This window comes from Diplotaxodon limnothrissa, linkage group LG1 (genome assembly GCF_057381915.1).
Source record: "Diplotaxodon limnothrissa isolate DT_005_m linkage group LG1, D_limnothrissa_male_GT1.1, whole genome shotgun sequence".
In the NCBI taxonomy this organism is placed as follows: domain Eukaryota; kingdom Metazoa; phylum Chordata; class Actinopteri; order Cichliformes; family Cichlidae; genus Diplotaxodon; species Diplotaxodon limnothrissa.
In genome coordinates, this window is record NC_140596.1 from 40,852,389 (window position 1) to 40,867,195 (window position 14,807).

Here is a 14,807-nt window from a genome sequence, read left to right on the forward strand (position 1 = left end):
CTGGAGAGATTGTATCTCTCAGCTGGCCTGGAAACGCCTTGGTGTTCACCCGGACAAGCTGGAAGTGGTGGCTGGGGAGAAAGTGTTATGGGCTGTTAAGGCTGCTGCTCTCGCAGCCTGGCCCCAGAAATGTGGAAGAAGATGGATGGCAGAAAGGTTTTGGAAATGTATCAATCTAATAATAATAATAAAAAAGACATTACTAAGTCTCGTGGATACTTAAATATCCAGGAAAACTCGCACTGCTTTTTGTTAAAGGACACCGTCTGTCCACCGCAGGAGGAGCAGAAAAGACAACTCTTCAGTCTTTTATTTGCAGTGGAAAATAGGTTTCAGTATTTTATTGAAAGTAAGCAATAAATAATACTGTGATAAAAATAGTTTATAAGTACTCAGACTGTACATCATTGTTACAAGATCAGAAGATTCATCAGGAAGAGCAGGAATAAAAACAGCAACATGATTTGCATTGTGCATAAATGGCTAAATCACAAACAAAAAACATTTCTAATGTCAGCTTCAACTACATGTAGAGTGAAAAGAAAAGTCTCCGGTTCCGACTCATTTGCCACAAAGGCTTATGCTGGAACCCGTGTTGTGAGTGTAGACGGAAAAACATAAGTAGCACTGCAACATTCAGACGTAGCTCTGGAAGCATTACTGACGCCACAAAACACGAATGAGTAATAATAAATAAGAAGAGACGACAGAGAGGAGTTAAACAGTAAGGCTTGATATAAAATCTTTGTACAGAGTGTTTTTAAAAAAGGGTTGCTGGTGGACTGCACCACCATCAGGGGCTTCTGGTGACAGTGGGGATCGACTGAGGCCTCAGTGAAGTTGGTCCGTTGAAGGAGTTTCCACACTTTGGAGTCATCCACACATTTGTTTAACGTTCTTCTGCACGAGTGAGCATTTCTCCAGAGGTGAGGAAGATTTTGTTAAAGGGATAAATTGGGTGCATATAAGCGTGCATATAAGCGGAGTGGATTCTGCATGCAAGGTAAACTGCAGAGAACCTGGAAATCTGTTGTTTTTTACTTGCATCCAAATGTAGCCCTCTGTAGTTTTTATCCTTGCTACAATTATATGGCTTTAATTCTTTAAGAGTTTCATTTTGGTATCACAGGTATGGAAAATAAACAGACAAGAGAGAAATATATTGCGTTTCACATGATATGTGTTGTCACCATCGCCTGGGCTTGCCAGCAGTTATTTTAATACCGATGGAGGACTCACAGTGTTGAGCAGTTTGTGAAACGGTTTGACGACTCCAGCAATTTCTCTGATATTCACACATCCACTGACCTAAGAGCTGCATTTACACTAAATCACAAGTAATAAGCTACTAATATTACAACAGTTAAAAAGGGCAAAGATATGAATTAAGTTATATCACGTATCCAAGTCACTTGAGAATTAATTCATTGATTAGAATTCAAATCAAATATGAGAGACAAAAACATACATCTGTTCAACTGAATCAGAATTATAAAAAAAGATTAGATGAAATGTCTGTTGGTAGAAATATACAAACTCCAGATTGTTGAAATATTCAGTTACATACATCTGAGAGTTGAGCTTAATGCGGGCACAGTGGAGAAATGTTGCTTTTATTAAAATAAAATTAAAAAAAGGTGGGGGGGGGTGATTAAGAGGAGAGAGGCAAAAAGGGGTTACATAGAAATTCTAAAATCAACAATCCCATTGGTTTACATAAATATATAATAACAAATGTAGGTAAATCTAGAAAAGCTCTTCTAGGGATACTGAAATTAGTGAGTAAAGTCTTTCTCTGTGATGTCAGCAAGAAGCAAAATATCTTTGTAGGGTCCTTGCAAGTTATTTCAGTTCATCATCCTGGTCTTGAATGCAGGGAATTCCCCTTCATCGTCTGACCAGCGGTTACCTATAGAAATAATGAGGATAAACTGAGAAGGGAATGCGAGAGATCACCGGACGTGAGAGGGAAGCAGGACAGAAGCCGAGAGGTGGGTGGATGGGTTGAGATGAGGGAGAAACAGGAAAGAGATGCGTAAAACGTGCGTTAGAGCAGAGACCTCCAGTACGAGAAAGCTACTTCTGCTTGCATAGAGGAGCAGTTCAGCAGTGAAGAAATAGCCATACACGTCTCTGATTTGAGGATTTCATCATTTTTGACATGTGCGGTCTTACCGTTGTGTGTTAACAAGAGTAGGTCCTGACTGTGGCAGTGTCCAGCCTCTGTATAGACTGACTTCCTGTATTTCCACGTAGGCAGAAATCACATGCAAAGACATGCCGTTAGTCACAGCATCATCACAAAGCCAACCAAAAAGAAGCGAGTGCACGTGAGGAGATGTTAAGCATCGACAGAGCGTCTCACACACACCATGCGCACACTGACACCGCTCTCTCTGCTTACCATCCATCGGGCTCCTCTTTGGCTGAGTCGAGGGAGATGCCGCACTACTGCTGGTAACTCGGAAGTTGGCAGGCAGGGTATCTGATGCACCCAAGGACATCCCCCTCATGTCTTTGGGCCTGAACTTCTTTCTCCATGAGGGAGCACGGCGGAAGTTCTTATCATCATCCTAGAATATGATGAGGTAAAGAAAAGGGGGGGAAAGACAGGAGACGTTTTTAGTCCACAGATATTCTTATTGTTACTTAGCGGCGTCAACAAGTCAGCAAATGTCCGTGTTTGTCACCTCTTCCATTCTCCTGTCTGTGCCCATCGCCAGCAGACTGCTGTATTCACGCTCAAGAGTCGCCCGGGCCTATAGAGGAAGGAAAAGAAGAAGAATGAGATTAACAGAAGACCTTGGCGCTGACCTGCACTGTCCTCATCCTCCTGTCTGCTGAGCAGCTGATCTGAAATGAACTTTGGTCCTCACTAAATCTCTCGTTTCTGTCATCAAAACCCATTTCGTGCAGTTCCCGTTCTCATGCAACTTCCTATATAATTATGCGCTTTCAGATGTAAACCTCAGGTCACTCATGTCAGGCTGACACCAGCACTGCAGTTACACATGGAGCACAGTGCCACTTATCTCAATGGCTTGACAAAAAACCCAAAAAAAACAAAAACCCCATCTTGTAAGTAAAATTTAAATGTATATAAATGTACATCAATTTCCTTTGTATGGCCCGGGCACTGCACCAAACTCAAAGCTTAAGGTCTTTGGGAGGAGCCCATTGGCCCAAGCAAGCAATGAGTAACTAACAGGTATCTTTAAGCACCTGATGGATCTCAGTTATTTTATAGGAGGTGGTTGCAGAAATTCTATTTTTATATGGATCGGCACTTTTATTTAAACTGGTCTGTACAATTGCACATCTGGAAACATTTAGACAAGAACAAACGTGTGTGATGCAGTCTAATTACACTTGTTTTTAACATGCCAGCTGTGAAAATAGACCACACAGGCAACCGAATAAACAGTAGTGAGAATGCACTTGCAGTTCTAACAAAGGATTTTTTGGACAGAGTTGGGACTAACTGATTCTCATGTGAGAAAAGTGACCATGTTTGGGCCTTCAAATATGAAAAGCAACAGCTGGATGGTGAAACATCATAAACATTTGGTTTTGTGCACCTGTGTGTTCTGAGTGGGGATCTGCAGCAGCAGGGCCAGGGCGTTGTGATCAAAGGTATCATCCAAGGCGAGCAGTGCACCATGGACGCCACTCTCACAAAGGTTGCTGCTGTACTCTTTGAGACCAATGGCCTGAACCCAACTGATGACACGCTCATTACTCCACACCAGCACATCTGAAAGCACAAAACAGAGATGAGTGACGCACGATAACACCAAGTTGTTTTAATGAGGAAAGAAAAAAGCATGTATTACCTTTAAACTCCAGCATGGACTCCTCCCTCCTCCTCTCCAGCTCCTTTCTGTCATAGTTGAGCCTCCGCAGACACATCACACCGCACTGAAAGCTGTTCCTGTAGCACAAACACACACACTCGTTCACTGTGGAGCCTCTTAGTTGTTAATCTGCCACGATGTGCTCGTCTTTTTCCCCAAAGTAAGCTGTTTTATTTCTTTTTGACTAGTGGCAGAAAGGACAAAGTTGCATGTATGCGTGGCATGATTGTAGTAGGCTGTGGTTTCTTCAAGATATTCACTGCTGCTAATAAAAATGAATCTATGTCTCACCTGTGGAAGCTGTCCACCATCTTGAGCTGTCCCCTAAGATCCTTCTTGGTTAGATGGTCAAGCATGCGGGCATCCACCAGCGACTCCATGAAGTAGGAGCGGTACTGTGGCAAACCCAGGCTGGGCAGCCACTCGTTACCGATCCACTCGTGGTTCATGTCTCCGTACGCCAAAGTCTACAGTCAGAGAAGATGAGACTTAGCTGGTGTTTGAGAGAGTGGGCTAAAAAGATGGAGGTGTGGTAGAGGCTAATTACAGCAGGTGTATATTAACCGTTTTAACAGCAAACTGATTAAAAATGTATATATTAAAAAAAAGAAAATATTCGAATGATAATCAACAATGTTTCCACCTGTTTAATGACCAGTTTATAGAAAATATCTAAGAAAGTCTAAGAACGTAAAAGGTGGGAGACAAATCTGCAACTCAGCAACTAGATGAACCCAGTGAGTCGCCCGGCAACAGTGAATAAGTCCAGGAAGGGATGCTTTACATTTTTTTCTTTATTGTGTAGAGACAAAGGAAGACAAAACCAAAGTGTGTGTATGCACTGAGGATGTAAATAATCAGGTCGACTAATCCTGATTCACAAAGCAAAATGAAGCAAGTTATCTGTGAAAAGACTCCACACATCAGTGGCAGTGCACCGGTTTCTATCAGGAAAGCTGACACAGTGTGAAGGAAGCTAACACATACACCCACAGCTTTTCTTCGTATTAATTTTTGACTTGGCTGCAGACTGTGGTCAACTGAAAAGCTCCAACATTGCTTTGACTGTTGGCTCTTTCGTCACGTGTCACATTGGTTGGTAAACTTTTAGTGGACTTCATTTTTTTGACTTGACCCGTCTCCTCTCAGACACATGTTTAAAAAACTAAACAAAAACCAATCTTGCCCCTTGTCATTACTTATTTTACTAACAAACCGATCATTCCATCTCAAATCGATTGTTGTGCTCAGCTGTCCAGCTGAATGAACATTTAATGAAGAAACATGAAATTCATATTTAATTTACAATTAATAAAATGCTTTGTTCTTTCACCTTTCATGAGGCAGCTGCTGAACATGAATATTTCAAAAACTATAACATAAAACCCTGAAAGTTTCGTTTCTTACCACTAAAATGAATTAGGATCTAAGTTTTGGTTTATACTAAATATTAATTAAGCATATTCTTGGATGATTTATTTGCATTGAACATGAGGAAAGTAACGATTAAGTCGTGCCTGATGTTGAAGTACAGCTTATTAGTTTAACGCATCAGATCTGATTTGGCAGATAATCAAAGCCATGTATTCATGTTTATAGATTTATCTTTGAAAGTTGTTTAAAATAATTAAATAAATAGATATATTTTTACTTTAATTGGATGAACTCACTACAGATTTAAAAGAAATCATTGTGTAAGGTTACTCTGTTTCATTTTACTGTTATTTTCCTTTGAACTACAGCACCGCCTCTCAGCAGCTGTTGTGCAGATAGTGTACTGTTTCATTATTATATTATCATGTATTTGCTCAACTAAACTGGATACATAAAAATTCAGCTGGAGTTTTTTGGAGCAGTTTGCTTTCGCTCTAAGAGCAAACCTCTATAGTAGCAACTGTATGCAGACAAGCTCCAAATTAAACTGTGCTAGAATGTGCTTGTTGTGAATAAAGGAGTACAAGGCAATCATAACCGAATTTAAAAAACAAAACAAACAAGCAAACAATCACAGGTGAGAATAGGTGGGTTTTGGAGAACGTATGCAAACCTGGGCCCAGCTACCCTCGTCATCCTCCTGGTGTTAGCATGGTTAGAGTGAGCATGGTGAGAAGAACAGAAAGGTGAGGGGTTAGTGTGCAGTGCTGGGGTTAGAGAAGCTTCAAGTGGAAAGTATAAAGCAATAAACAAAATAACAAGTCAGTAAAAATAGCAGGAAAATAACAGACAAACAAATGGTGAGGCATCAAACAGGAAATACAAATGCTGGGTGATCAGAGGTATATATAAATATGAAAATAAATAAATGAATAAAACATTAACCTATAAACCTTTTGAGGACATTAAATTGTCCTCAAAAGGTTTAACCCAACCAGATCTATTAAAGAGAAGCATTTCTGGTATCAGACAAATGTGTGTAATGTCTGATTCTTTTGGCTATACATCACCCACTAATGAGTGGCAATGTTTCATAAACAGCCCAATCTAACTTTGGTAGTGGGAGGTAGTTCTTCATGTGTATTCCATCTATGTCCATGTAAGGTGAAAGCTATACAAAAGGTGAAACATACATATACTGTACAAGGACTAAAGAAGAGCATGAGCCCAATCCAAGAACAACAAAGAAGTCGCCCACTAGGGGAACGAGAAAGGCTTTGTTTCAAGACACTCAGTGATCGTGCACGCAGCCAAATTCATACTGGACGTATCCAATGTAATAAGTGAAGTCTGGCAATACTGAAGACAACTTGAAACAAAGCTCAACCACAACCATAGATGTGAGAAGCCACCAGTGCCCAGCCAATCAGGGTAGACTAACCGTGGGAGGCGTGGCTGCCAAACTTTCCATTTCTTCATGTGTGACCCAAACGTTTCCTGTGGTCTGATCATTTGACACCAACCAATCAGAAATGCGCCAAGCGGGAAGAGTGGTGAAGGCCAGAAAGAGAGCCAAATGGAGAAAAAACTATGAAGCATTTGTTTCATTCATTGTTAGCAACTGAACTCAGATGAAACCAGTAGAAATTGGATTCAAGCATTAGTACATGTTAAGTATGTAGGCAGTCAAAAGTGTCATGCTAATGAGATGATATGAATGTGACAGTGCTTAAAAGTATCATCAAGACTTTGAAAGTGTAAGCAATGTGATCAGTGTTAAATATGCACAGTGGTCCAGCTGCAGGTATGAATGCACTGACGGGTACCGTTCTGGAGGTCGGTGGGGCTGAAGGGCTGGTGAGAGACATGATTTCCTGGATGGCCAAACGAAGCTTCAGACGATGCAGTGGGTTGCTGATTCCAATCTCCCGCTGGATCTCTGTGTCTGATAGTGCTGACATGATGGCTCCACTCTTCACATTGGCACGGCATGCAGCCACGTACCAGGCTGGCATGCCCACCCACAGCTGGCCAGAAGGGGACAGATTAGCAACAGTTAAACAGGATTAATGATTTAGACATGCTACTGAGTTTACTGCTTTTAAAATGAATTGTGTTGGTCTTGTACCTCCAGCCAAACCACAACAGTTGGTCCATCCCACTGGGCAAACGGGAGGCCTTGTCTGCGAGCCTCTTCTAGTAATTCATGCCTGGAAGACGCAATACATGTGAAAGCCAACTTGGTGGTTCACTTGCTCAAGGACCAAAATATTCACAGCCACAGATCCAAATGTTTGTCACAAAATCCCATTATGCACACACAAACCCCAAGACATTAGCTGACATGCATACTGAGTGAAAGAGAGAGAAAGGGGAAAGGGGGAGGGGACAAACACAGGACCTGAACCCAAGAAAGACTCAGTGCTCCACTAGATGTAGCTGTGTGCCACACCATCAACAAGCTCACCATCTGTTTAGCAGATCCATTTTAAAGAGTTGGCAGAAATGTCCAAAAGCACGTTATTAAGTAACAATTCAGTTTTACGTAAATAAAGGAGTGTAGGAACAAAAAAATATAACTATGCTAATGTTTATTTTATGGACAAGAACACACGCAAAGAGCCAACTTCCATTTTTCCTATGGCTGTAGTGCATAACGTCATGCTCCAAAAGGAAAACTGCGATAGGAAAATCCTGCACTCACTACAATCAGTGCACACACATTCCTGTTAGTTATGCTCCACTATGGAAAGCAGGATAAAAAGCAGCATGGAAAATCTATCAGACATTCAAAGAGATACTTGGTCGGGGTCTGCAGGGTTACTGGTGAGGTCAATGTGAAGCCAAATGCGAGAAGATCGGGCAAGGCAAAAAGCAACATGAGCCAACTTACCCAGTCTTTGGACTACAGATGGAATGAGAGAGAGTGGGGGTGGTACAAAATGTGAAAAAGAAGGAAAAAAAATAAAGAGAAAGAATGAACTGATGATTATTGAAGGGCCATGTGACAGCAAAACATTTATGGTGTTTGCAATTTGCTTGAACAAAACTAAGAATGAAAGTGTCAAAAACCCCCAAAACAAAACAGGAGATGTGAGAGATGATTGCGATGGAAATGCCGTGGGGTGGAATGAAAGGCTGTGCACGTGAGCCAGAAAGAGCTTGTGAGGCAGCCCTGGACTGCAGCACAACAACACAGACTGATATCTGCACAATTACAAGAGCCTTTTATCCTCTATATTCGCTTTCTTACTCTGCATAAACATTGGAAGGGATGGGACTGTCATACAGACACTTACTTCTTCTGTAGCTTCCTGTTTTTCTCTGCAGGACCACCAAGGGTGCCCACACCCAAGCCATCCTTCGGAGAGCTCTCTGCCTCGGGAGTGCCAGCTAGAACATAACATTGAGCTCAGAGATCTAACATAGATCATAAACTCATCACTATTAGTAGCATACATGTCCAGAACATCGGCTTAGCACTGCTGCTAGTGTCTGACCTTGGCTGGCAGGATCCTTGCCAGGAATGCTGGGCCGACCTTTCTCTTTCTTCCCAAACAGGCGTCCAATGGATGACTTGATACTTTTCTTCTTGGCTGCTTTGTTGAGAGAGTCTTGGCTGCTGTTGCTACTGCTTGGGTTACTGCCCTGTCCATCCTGCAGGCTGCTCAGCCTACACAAATAAGGGTTAAGTTATTAGATAGAGAAAGAAGAAACAAATGTTTAAATCCCAGAAACACTAAAACAATTTTTCCTGGATAAAAATGCACGTCTTACCCTCGGATGTCTCGGATGTCCTCGTGACTAGCGGCGTGGCCCACCTCCCTATTCAGTCGGATGGAACGTGGAGTAGTGGGGGGTGACGTCTCACAATGAATAGTAGCCTTATCATCTTGAGTAGACTGCATGACACAGACAGAGAAACATTAATGGAACAAAAAAACAACAATGAAAAAACCCTACTGTTCATAATACACACCAAGAGGCTACACTGTATGTGGACTATGAACAATCCATACAGACTGGATATTGGTAACAGATACAGTACTGTGAACAATCAATTATTTAGTGGGAATACTGTGTGCAGTGTAATTTCACAAAGGCAAAAAGGAGAATGAAACTCAGTCTCCCAAAAGAGAACGAACTTCGAAGTGATGAACACTGTAAAACAAACAAAAAAGAAACCAAAGTTGCTACGAGTGTTTTTAATGTGGAGGGAAAAATGAAGAATGATTGACAGATCCTGGCTTCTAATTATGGTATTAACCAGTCACTGATGTAACATATAGGAGGGATCCGTGGGAAAAGTCCTGCCTCTGGAACCTGCTATTAGCACTTCTTAAACAGTTCACCAGGTAAGTAAATATTTCTTTAGTGTATTTTGTACAATGTAAACTAAAAGCTAACCAAGACCTCCTGTTATATGTCTGAAGTTCCTTCAGATTTGATGGTCTTGACCTGGAGCCAAATATTTTTTGGGTCATTGTTGTATTGGAAGACACTGGAAGACAGAGCCACAACCCAGACTACTTGAGGTTTTTGTTCAAAATCGTCACATCTTTCCGTAATGATTTCTCCCACTTTGACGAGATTCCCAGTTCTAGACACACTCAAGCATCCTCACAGCATAATATTCCCATTATCGTGCTTCACTACTGGGGTGGTGTTCTTTGGGTCACACGCCTCACCCTTCTTTCTCAAATCATAAGCAAAGAGCTCATCTGACCAAAAGAGGCCCTTCCAGCATACATAATCGTTCTCCAGGTTGTTTTCAGCATCCTTCAATTTGGCTCAAAGGTATCTCTTCTGTAGAAAATCAAGTTTTCCTTAGTCTTCAACCTCTGTCCATTCCCATGCGGCGTTCTAGTCATCGTCTGCTTTGAGACTACAATTTCCTACTTGGCTAAGTCACTCACTAATGTCTTGGTAGTTGTTCTAGGTCTCTGATTGTTGATGATACTTCTCACACCAGTTCTTGAAACTTGAAAATACTGTAATAATTTTGTATTTTCATCCTCTGTAAGCATCAACAATTCTTTTTCTCAAATTTAACTGATTTATTTTGTTTTTTGTCATGATCCTTTCTCAAGTGACAGCTCAAACCCTTGTAGAAGTTTTTATATTGTGTGTAAGTTAGAGGGCAACACTAATTTACACACATTAGAGACTACTTGCTGGAAAATTATCCCTTCACTGTTTTTCACACAGACAGAAAAACTCAAAGGAGAACAAGTTAAAACTCTAGCTGTTTTGATGCAAACAAACTTGCTTTGTACACCACCATCTTTTTGTAAACTTTGCTGCAGGTTGGCAGGAGCCTCCATCCTTGTCTGTTGCTGTGATGGCTGCAATATGCAGGGGTGATTTTATTTTAAAGTCAGAGATATTCTTTAGAATGCGTCTAGTGGAATAAATGCTGAGTCCCTTACATACTAATAAATTATGATTGATTATTACAGGTGAAGCACCACAGCAGTGTTAAAATAAGTAAAAGAAATGACACTAAAGTGCAATAAAAGTCTGAGGTGCTGGCCTGGAGGCCCAGTAATGCAAAAATGTTATGCTGGAGATTGCCTGCAACAGACGTGTGTTTGATTTGATAATAGAAAATACATTACTTAAAACTCAATATGAAGAAAGGAAACGTATTATTTGCAGCACTGTTACACCCCCCCCCCAAAACAATCGAGGCATTCAAAAACAGGACTGCATATTTCCAACGGATGGAGGATTTAAGGATGGGATGGGGAAACTGAAAGTAAACATTAGGGATTAAACTTGGGGGTGGGAGATGTTACATAGCAAACAGGTCCCTCACAAAGCTCGGGAAAGCAGGTCTCTAGTTTACCTTCCTGCGGTGCTTGCGCAGGTCACTAGGCTGAAGTGTGGCAAAAAGGGAGAGAGGAGAGAAGCAGTTAGTAATACACAACAGATCAGCGGTGGAATCAAGCCATGCACAAAGAGACAAGAGCAGAAAATCACACGAAGATACACAGAACAGTTATCCGTGTGCGCACACACAGGCAGAGACACACACGCAGACTCAGAGAAGCTGTTGTTTTTATTGTGCAATTAAGAAAGGTAGTTCTTGGGAAATTAAAGTCTGCAGGAGTACCACCACACCCAAGGGAGGAGACACTGCAAAAACCAAGCTGAAGGTTGGGTCAAGGTAGGCTGGGTGCAGTCTAGCTCACAATTACACCACCACCAATATTTGAGTGGGATAAAAGCTTTTATAACATTTGTTTGCATTGATAAATCAATTAAGATGCCAAGCAGCTAGCTGACTACTCATGCTAAACAGCATTTGAAATCACAGGTGATGCTATAGTGTGTGTGTGTGTGTGTGTGTGTGTGTGTGTGTGTAACAATAACTGTACGGCACCTGAATTTATGAGCACAGCTGTTCTCGTCATATTTTCCACTCTGCACCAATAGTGGTGGAGGACAGATCCCCCCCACCCCACCCCTCTGCATTCCACATAGACCTGGCATTAGCAGAGCAAATAAACCATCACTGTGCCACATTTCTGCAGGAATTTTCCTGCCCCAGGAAGAAAGTATCTAATCACTCATTTCCTTTGCTCAGCTGACACTGTAGGGGCCAAAGCAGGGAAGAGCGTATGCTATAAAAGGAAAACAGGAAGAGGAAATTGATGGGTGAGCAGAAAATTAATTTAATTACCCAAATTGTTTTCTTTCCTCTTGGAGTGTCTATTTATGTGTCTACTTATGCATTAATGATAATCTTGTGATTTTTTTAACCCAAGTAAGATTTATAAATGTAAAACTGACGACATGATCTGCCAGACTCAAAGACAAAGACTCCCTTCATGTCTAATGTATTACAGCATTACTTCAATAAACTGCTTGAATTGTTTAAATGCCTGATTTTAAGCAGGGCAGATGTAAATTGCTGCTCTGCAATCAAGCAACTTCATTAGTATAAGTAACTTCAACACACACTGAACAAACAAACAAACGTTAAAGGGACACTCAACTCAAACATCTGGAACAACCAAACAAATGCAAGTACTGCTAGAGTAACTCCAGCTGCAGGGTTAACAGGGTAACCAGTGGTTTTACAGTTCCACAGAACCAATACGAAACTGAATGCAGCGAGAGAAGCCAAAAATAAACAGATGTGCACCTCTTGTCATATCAGCTGGCACACAGAGTCAGTTGTCTGTGTCTTTAATGTAATCAGGATCTTGAATTTGGGATGCCCTTGTTTCTTAAGTTAAAAAATAACCAAAGAGATATTAAGTGGCAGCCTAAACAGACGCTTTGCCAAAAATAAAGCAAACTTTGAAAAAGAGTACTAGCTGGTTCCTGGTGATGTTTTAAATATATGGAATTCAGCTTAGCATTTCAGGTGTGCTTGTTATGATTTTCCTATTGAGGAATACTGAATGCTGACAGGAGACCTGGACAAGCCTGAACATCCACACTCACAGCTTTGTGTCTTTTGTTACTCTGCGTTTACACAAGTCAATGAATCAGATGTGTAAGTGAGAATAAAAGAAAAAAATAAGCCTGGCTTCAAGTCCGACCTGCCCCCCGCCCCTTACTGCTCTAGTGTCAAATAAAGACTAAAATGCCCAAATAATAATCTAAAAAGAGGCTAACTGAGGTTTTCCTTGGCTTTCACAAAATATTACAAGCATGTCTCCATTTGATGACTTTTATAAGCAGTCAAAAAAACAAATACAAAACCCCAGAGCCACGATTTGGATTTAACACAGAGAAAAAGTTTCCTGTTTGCACTGAAGTTGGCAAAAGGATCAGAAGAGACAGGAAGTGGCAGACTGCACCCACCCAAGAAGGGAATGAAGGAGCTGTGGGGAGATGGGCAGGTACCTGGAAGTATGGTGCAAAGTTATTGGCTTGAAGTGGGGCACTGAAGCCAGTTGTACCATAAGGCAGATAAGTTACTGTCTGATGGGAGAGGGAGCTCTGGGTGACGTAGGGGTCATAGCAATACTGCTACAGGCAGGGCGCAGTTATATATGTAAACTGTTACAAAGTCATGCATACAAATAGAAGCAGACGATCACACTGATAAAACATAAAAGCAACATTGAAGGCCGGTCTTGTTTTAATTATATAATAATCCTAAAAAACAAAGACAGCAAATTAAGACAACAGCTTTAAAATATCAGGAATTGTAATCAGAGAAATTAATATTAGTCTTACAGTGATGTATATCTCAAAGGGGCTTTCTAAAAAATGTATGTTTAGGAAATTGTGATACTCATTACAGGAAGGTAAAAGAAAAGTTACCAAGGTCATGACACCCATTCGATCCAGTTCTCTGTTGGGGCTGCGGGGAATGCGCCTCGGAGTGGAGTGGCCAGAGCCGGGTGGAGAACCGCCCAATGACGAGCCAGCATATAGCGACGGAGGGATGGAGCTCATGGAGCGGAAATGTCCTCCAAGGCTATCACCACTGCCTACCCGGCACTCTATCTCCTCTGCCCGGATAGCGGTGCTCTCCTTCTCCTCTTGGATCATTCTGCAAGTGAAAGAAAGGTGAAAATATGGCAATATTTACATGGAAATGGGGTTACATGAGACAAGTGTGTGCTTGTTATAGTGGTACCTGATTTCATTGTTGATAGCATCCAGCTGCTCCTGCAACATCAGGGCAAGGGTCTGTGCATCAGCCTGGCCAGCGGGGGACAGCAGGTCCACCGAGCTGAAAACTGTCTCTCGATCCTCCTCCAGGTCTGAGGCGTCCATGTCGCTCTCAAAGGCCTGTGCCACATTTGCCAGCACATTAGCCTGTTGCATGCGCTCCCACTCCTGCTCATTTAAAGTCTGCACCTACATTTATACACATAGGTATAAAACAGGGAATGAGAATGGAGAGAAGGAAAGAAAGATACCAGGAAAGAAGACAGTATGGAGAAAATAATCAAAAGGTTGGAGAAAGCAGGCAGCAGGCATGTGAGAGGATGTCAGGCAACAGAGCAATACATAGTTAGATCCTAGGGTGTTTGTCATTGATGCAGCACACAGACACCGTCACTGTTATCTCAGGCACACTGACTTACATGTCGCTGATTGTCCGTAATAGTAGCAAACAAAGAAGCGGGGGAGAAGAAGAAAAGCATCAGAGAACTCAAACATTAGACTGAAACAGGAAAGAAAGAAAAAGCCGTACAAGGCAAACAGCTAAGAGATGTTCTCAAATAGTGGATTAATTAAACATGAATGACCAGATCTGTCGTTTAACTGCTTTATGTCTGCAGGTGTGAGCTTACTTTGGAAGGTTCATCCCGTAGCGCTGCCACGCGTCCCTTCTGAGGCCGTCTCAGGACGAGAGCGCTGCCATAATGGTCCGAGTTACTGTCCATCATCGAAGAGGCCGACACTGGATATCTGAAATCTGGGGTGCTGCCCAGCTGAGACCGCCTTGAAAAACACAGTCACACCAATGAAAGTCATTCATGAATCAATAGAAAACTAAGAGGTTACATCAGGTGTATATTTTCAGTCAATGACTGAATGATTTCAGTCACATCTGTAGGCCATCTGACATTTTGACAAATTGGACGGGAAAACAACAGTTCCTGC

General features: G+C 41.7%; 1 protein-coding gene across 3 annotated transcripts in view; it reads right to left on the reverse strand.

Moving 5' to 3' along the window:
• Window positions 1–1,473: 1,473 nt before the first annotated feature.
• ppfia1 (PTPRF interacting protein alpha 1) overlaps window positions 1,474–14,807 on the reverse strand; it is a 48,665-nt gene continuing 35,331 nt past the window's right edge. The window contains exons 14-28 of one of the 3 annotated variants that reach the window (XM_085350397.1): window positions 14,495–14,645; window positions 13,831–14,054; window positions 13,512–13,743; window positions 9,006–9,130; window positions 8,729–8,901; window positions 8,528–8,621; window positions 7,357–7,438; window positions 7,055–7,255; window positions 6,670–6,732; window positions 4,146–4,321; window positions 3,834–3,931; window positions 3,579–3,754; window positions 2,691–2,759; window positions 2,405–2,573; window positions 1,474–1,909 (exon numbers count right to left, since the gene is read on the reverse strand). In XM_085350397.1, the coding sequence (XP_085206523.1) occupies window positions 1,848–1,909; window positions 2,405–2,573; window positions 2,691–2,759; window positions 3,579–3,754; window positions 3,834–3,931; window positions 4,146–4,321; window positions 6,670–6,732; window positions 7,055–7,255; window positions 7,357–7,438; window positions 8,528–8,621; window positions 8,729–8,901; window positions 9,006–9,130; window positions 13,512–13,743; window positions 13,831–14,054; window positions 14,495–14,645 (2,095 nt within the window). In that variant the 3' untranslated portion in view covers window positions 1,474–1,847. Of the gene's footprint in view, window positions 1,932–2,175; window positions 2,241–2,404; window positions 2,574–2,690; window positions 2,760–3,578; window positions 3,755–3,833; window positions 3,932–4,145; window positions 4,322–6,669; window positions 6,733–7,054; window positions 7,256–7,356; window positions 7,439–8,527; window positions 8,622–8,728; window positions 8,902–9,005; window positions 9,131–13,511; window positions 13,744–13,830; window positions 14,055–14,494; window positions 14,646–14,807 lie in introns of all 3 variants that reach the window. The other 2 variants (XM_085350408.1, XM_085350402.1) reach the window with 2 other exon arrangements.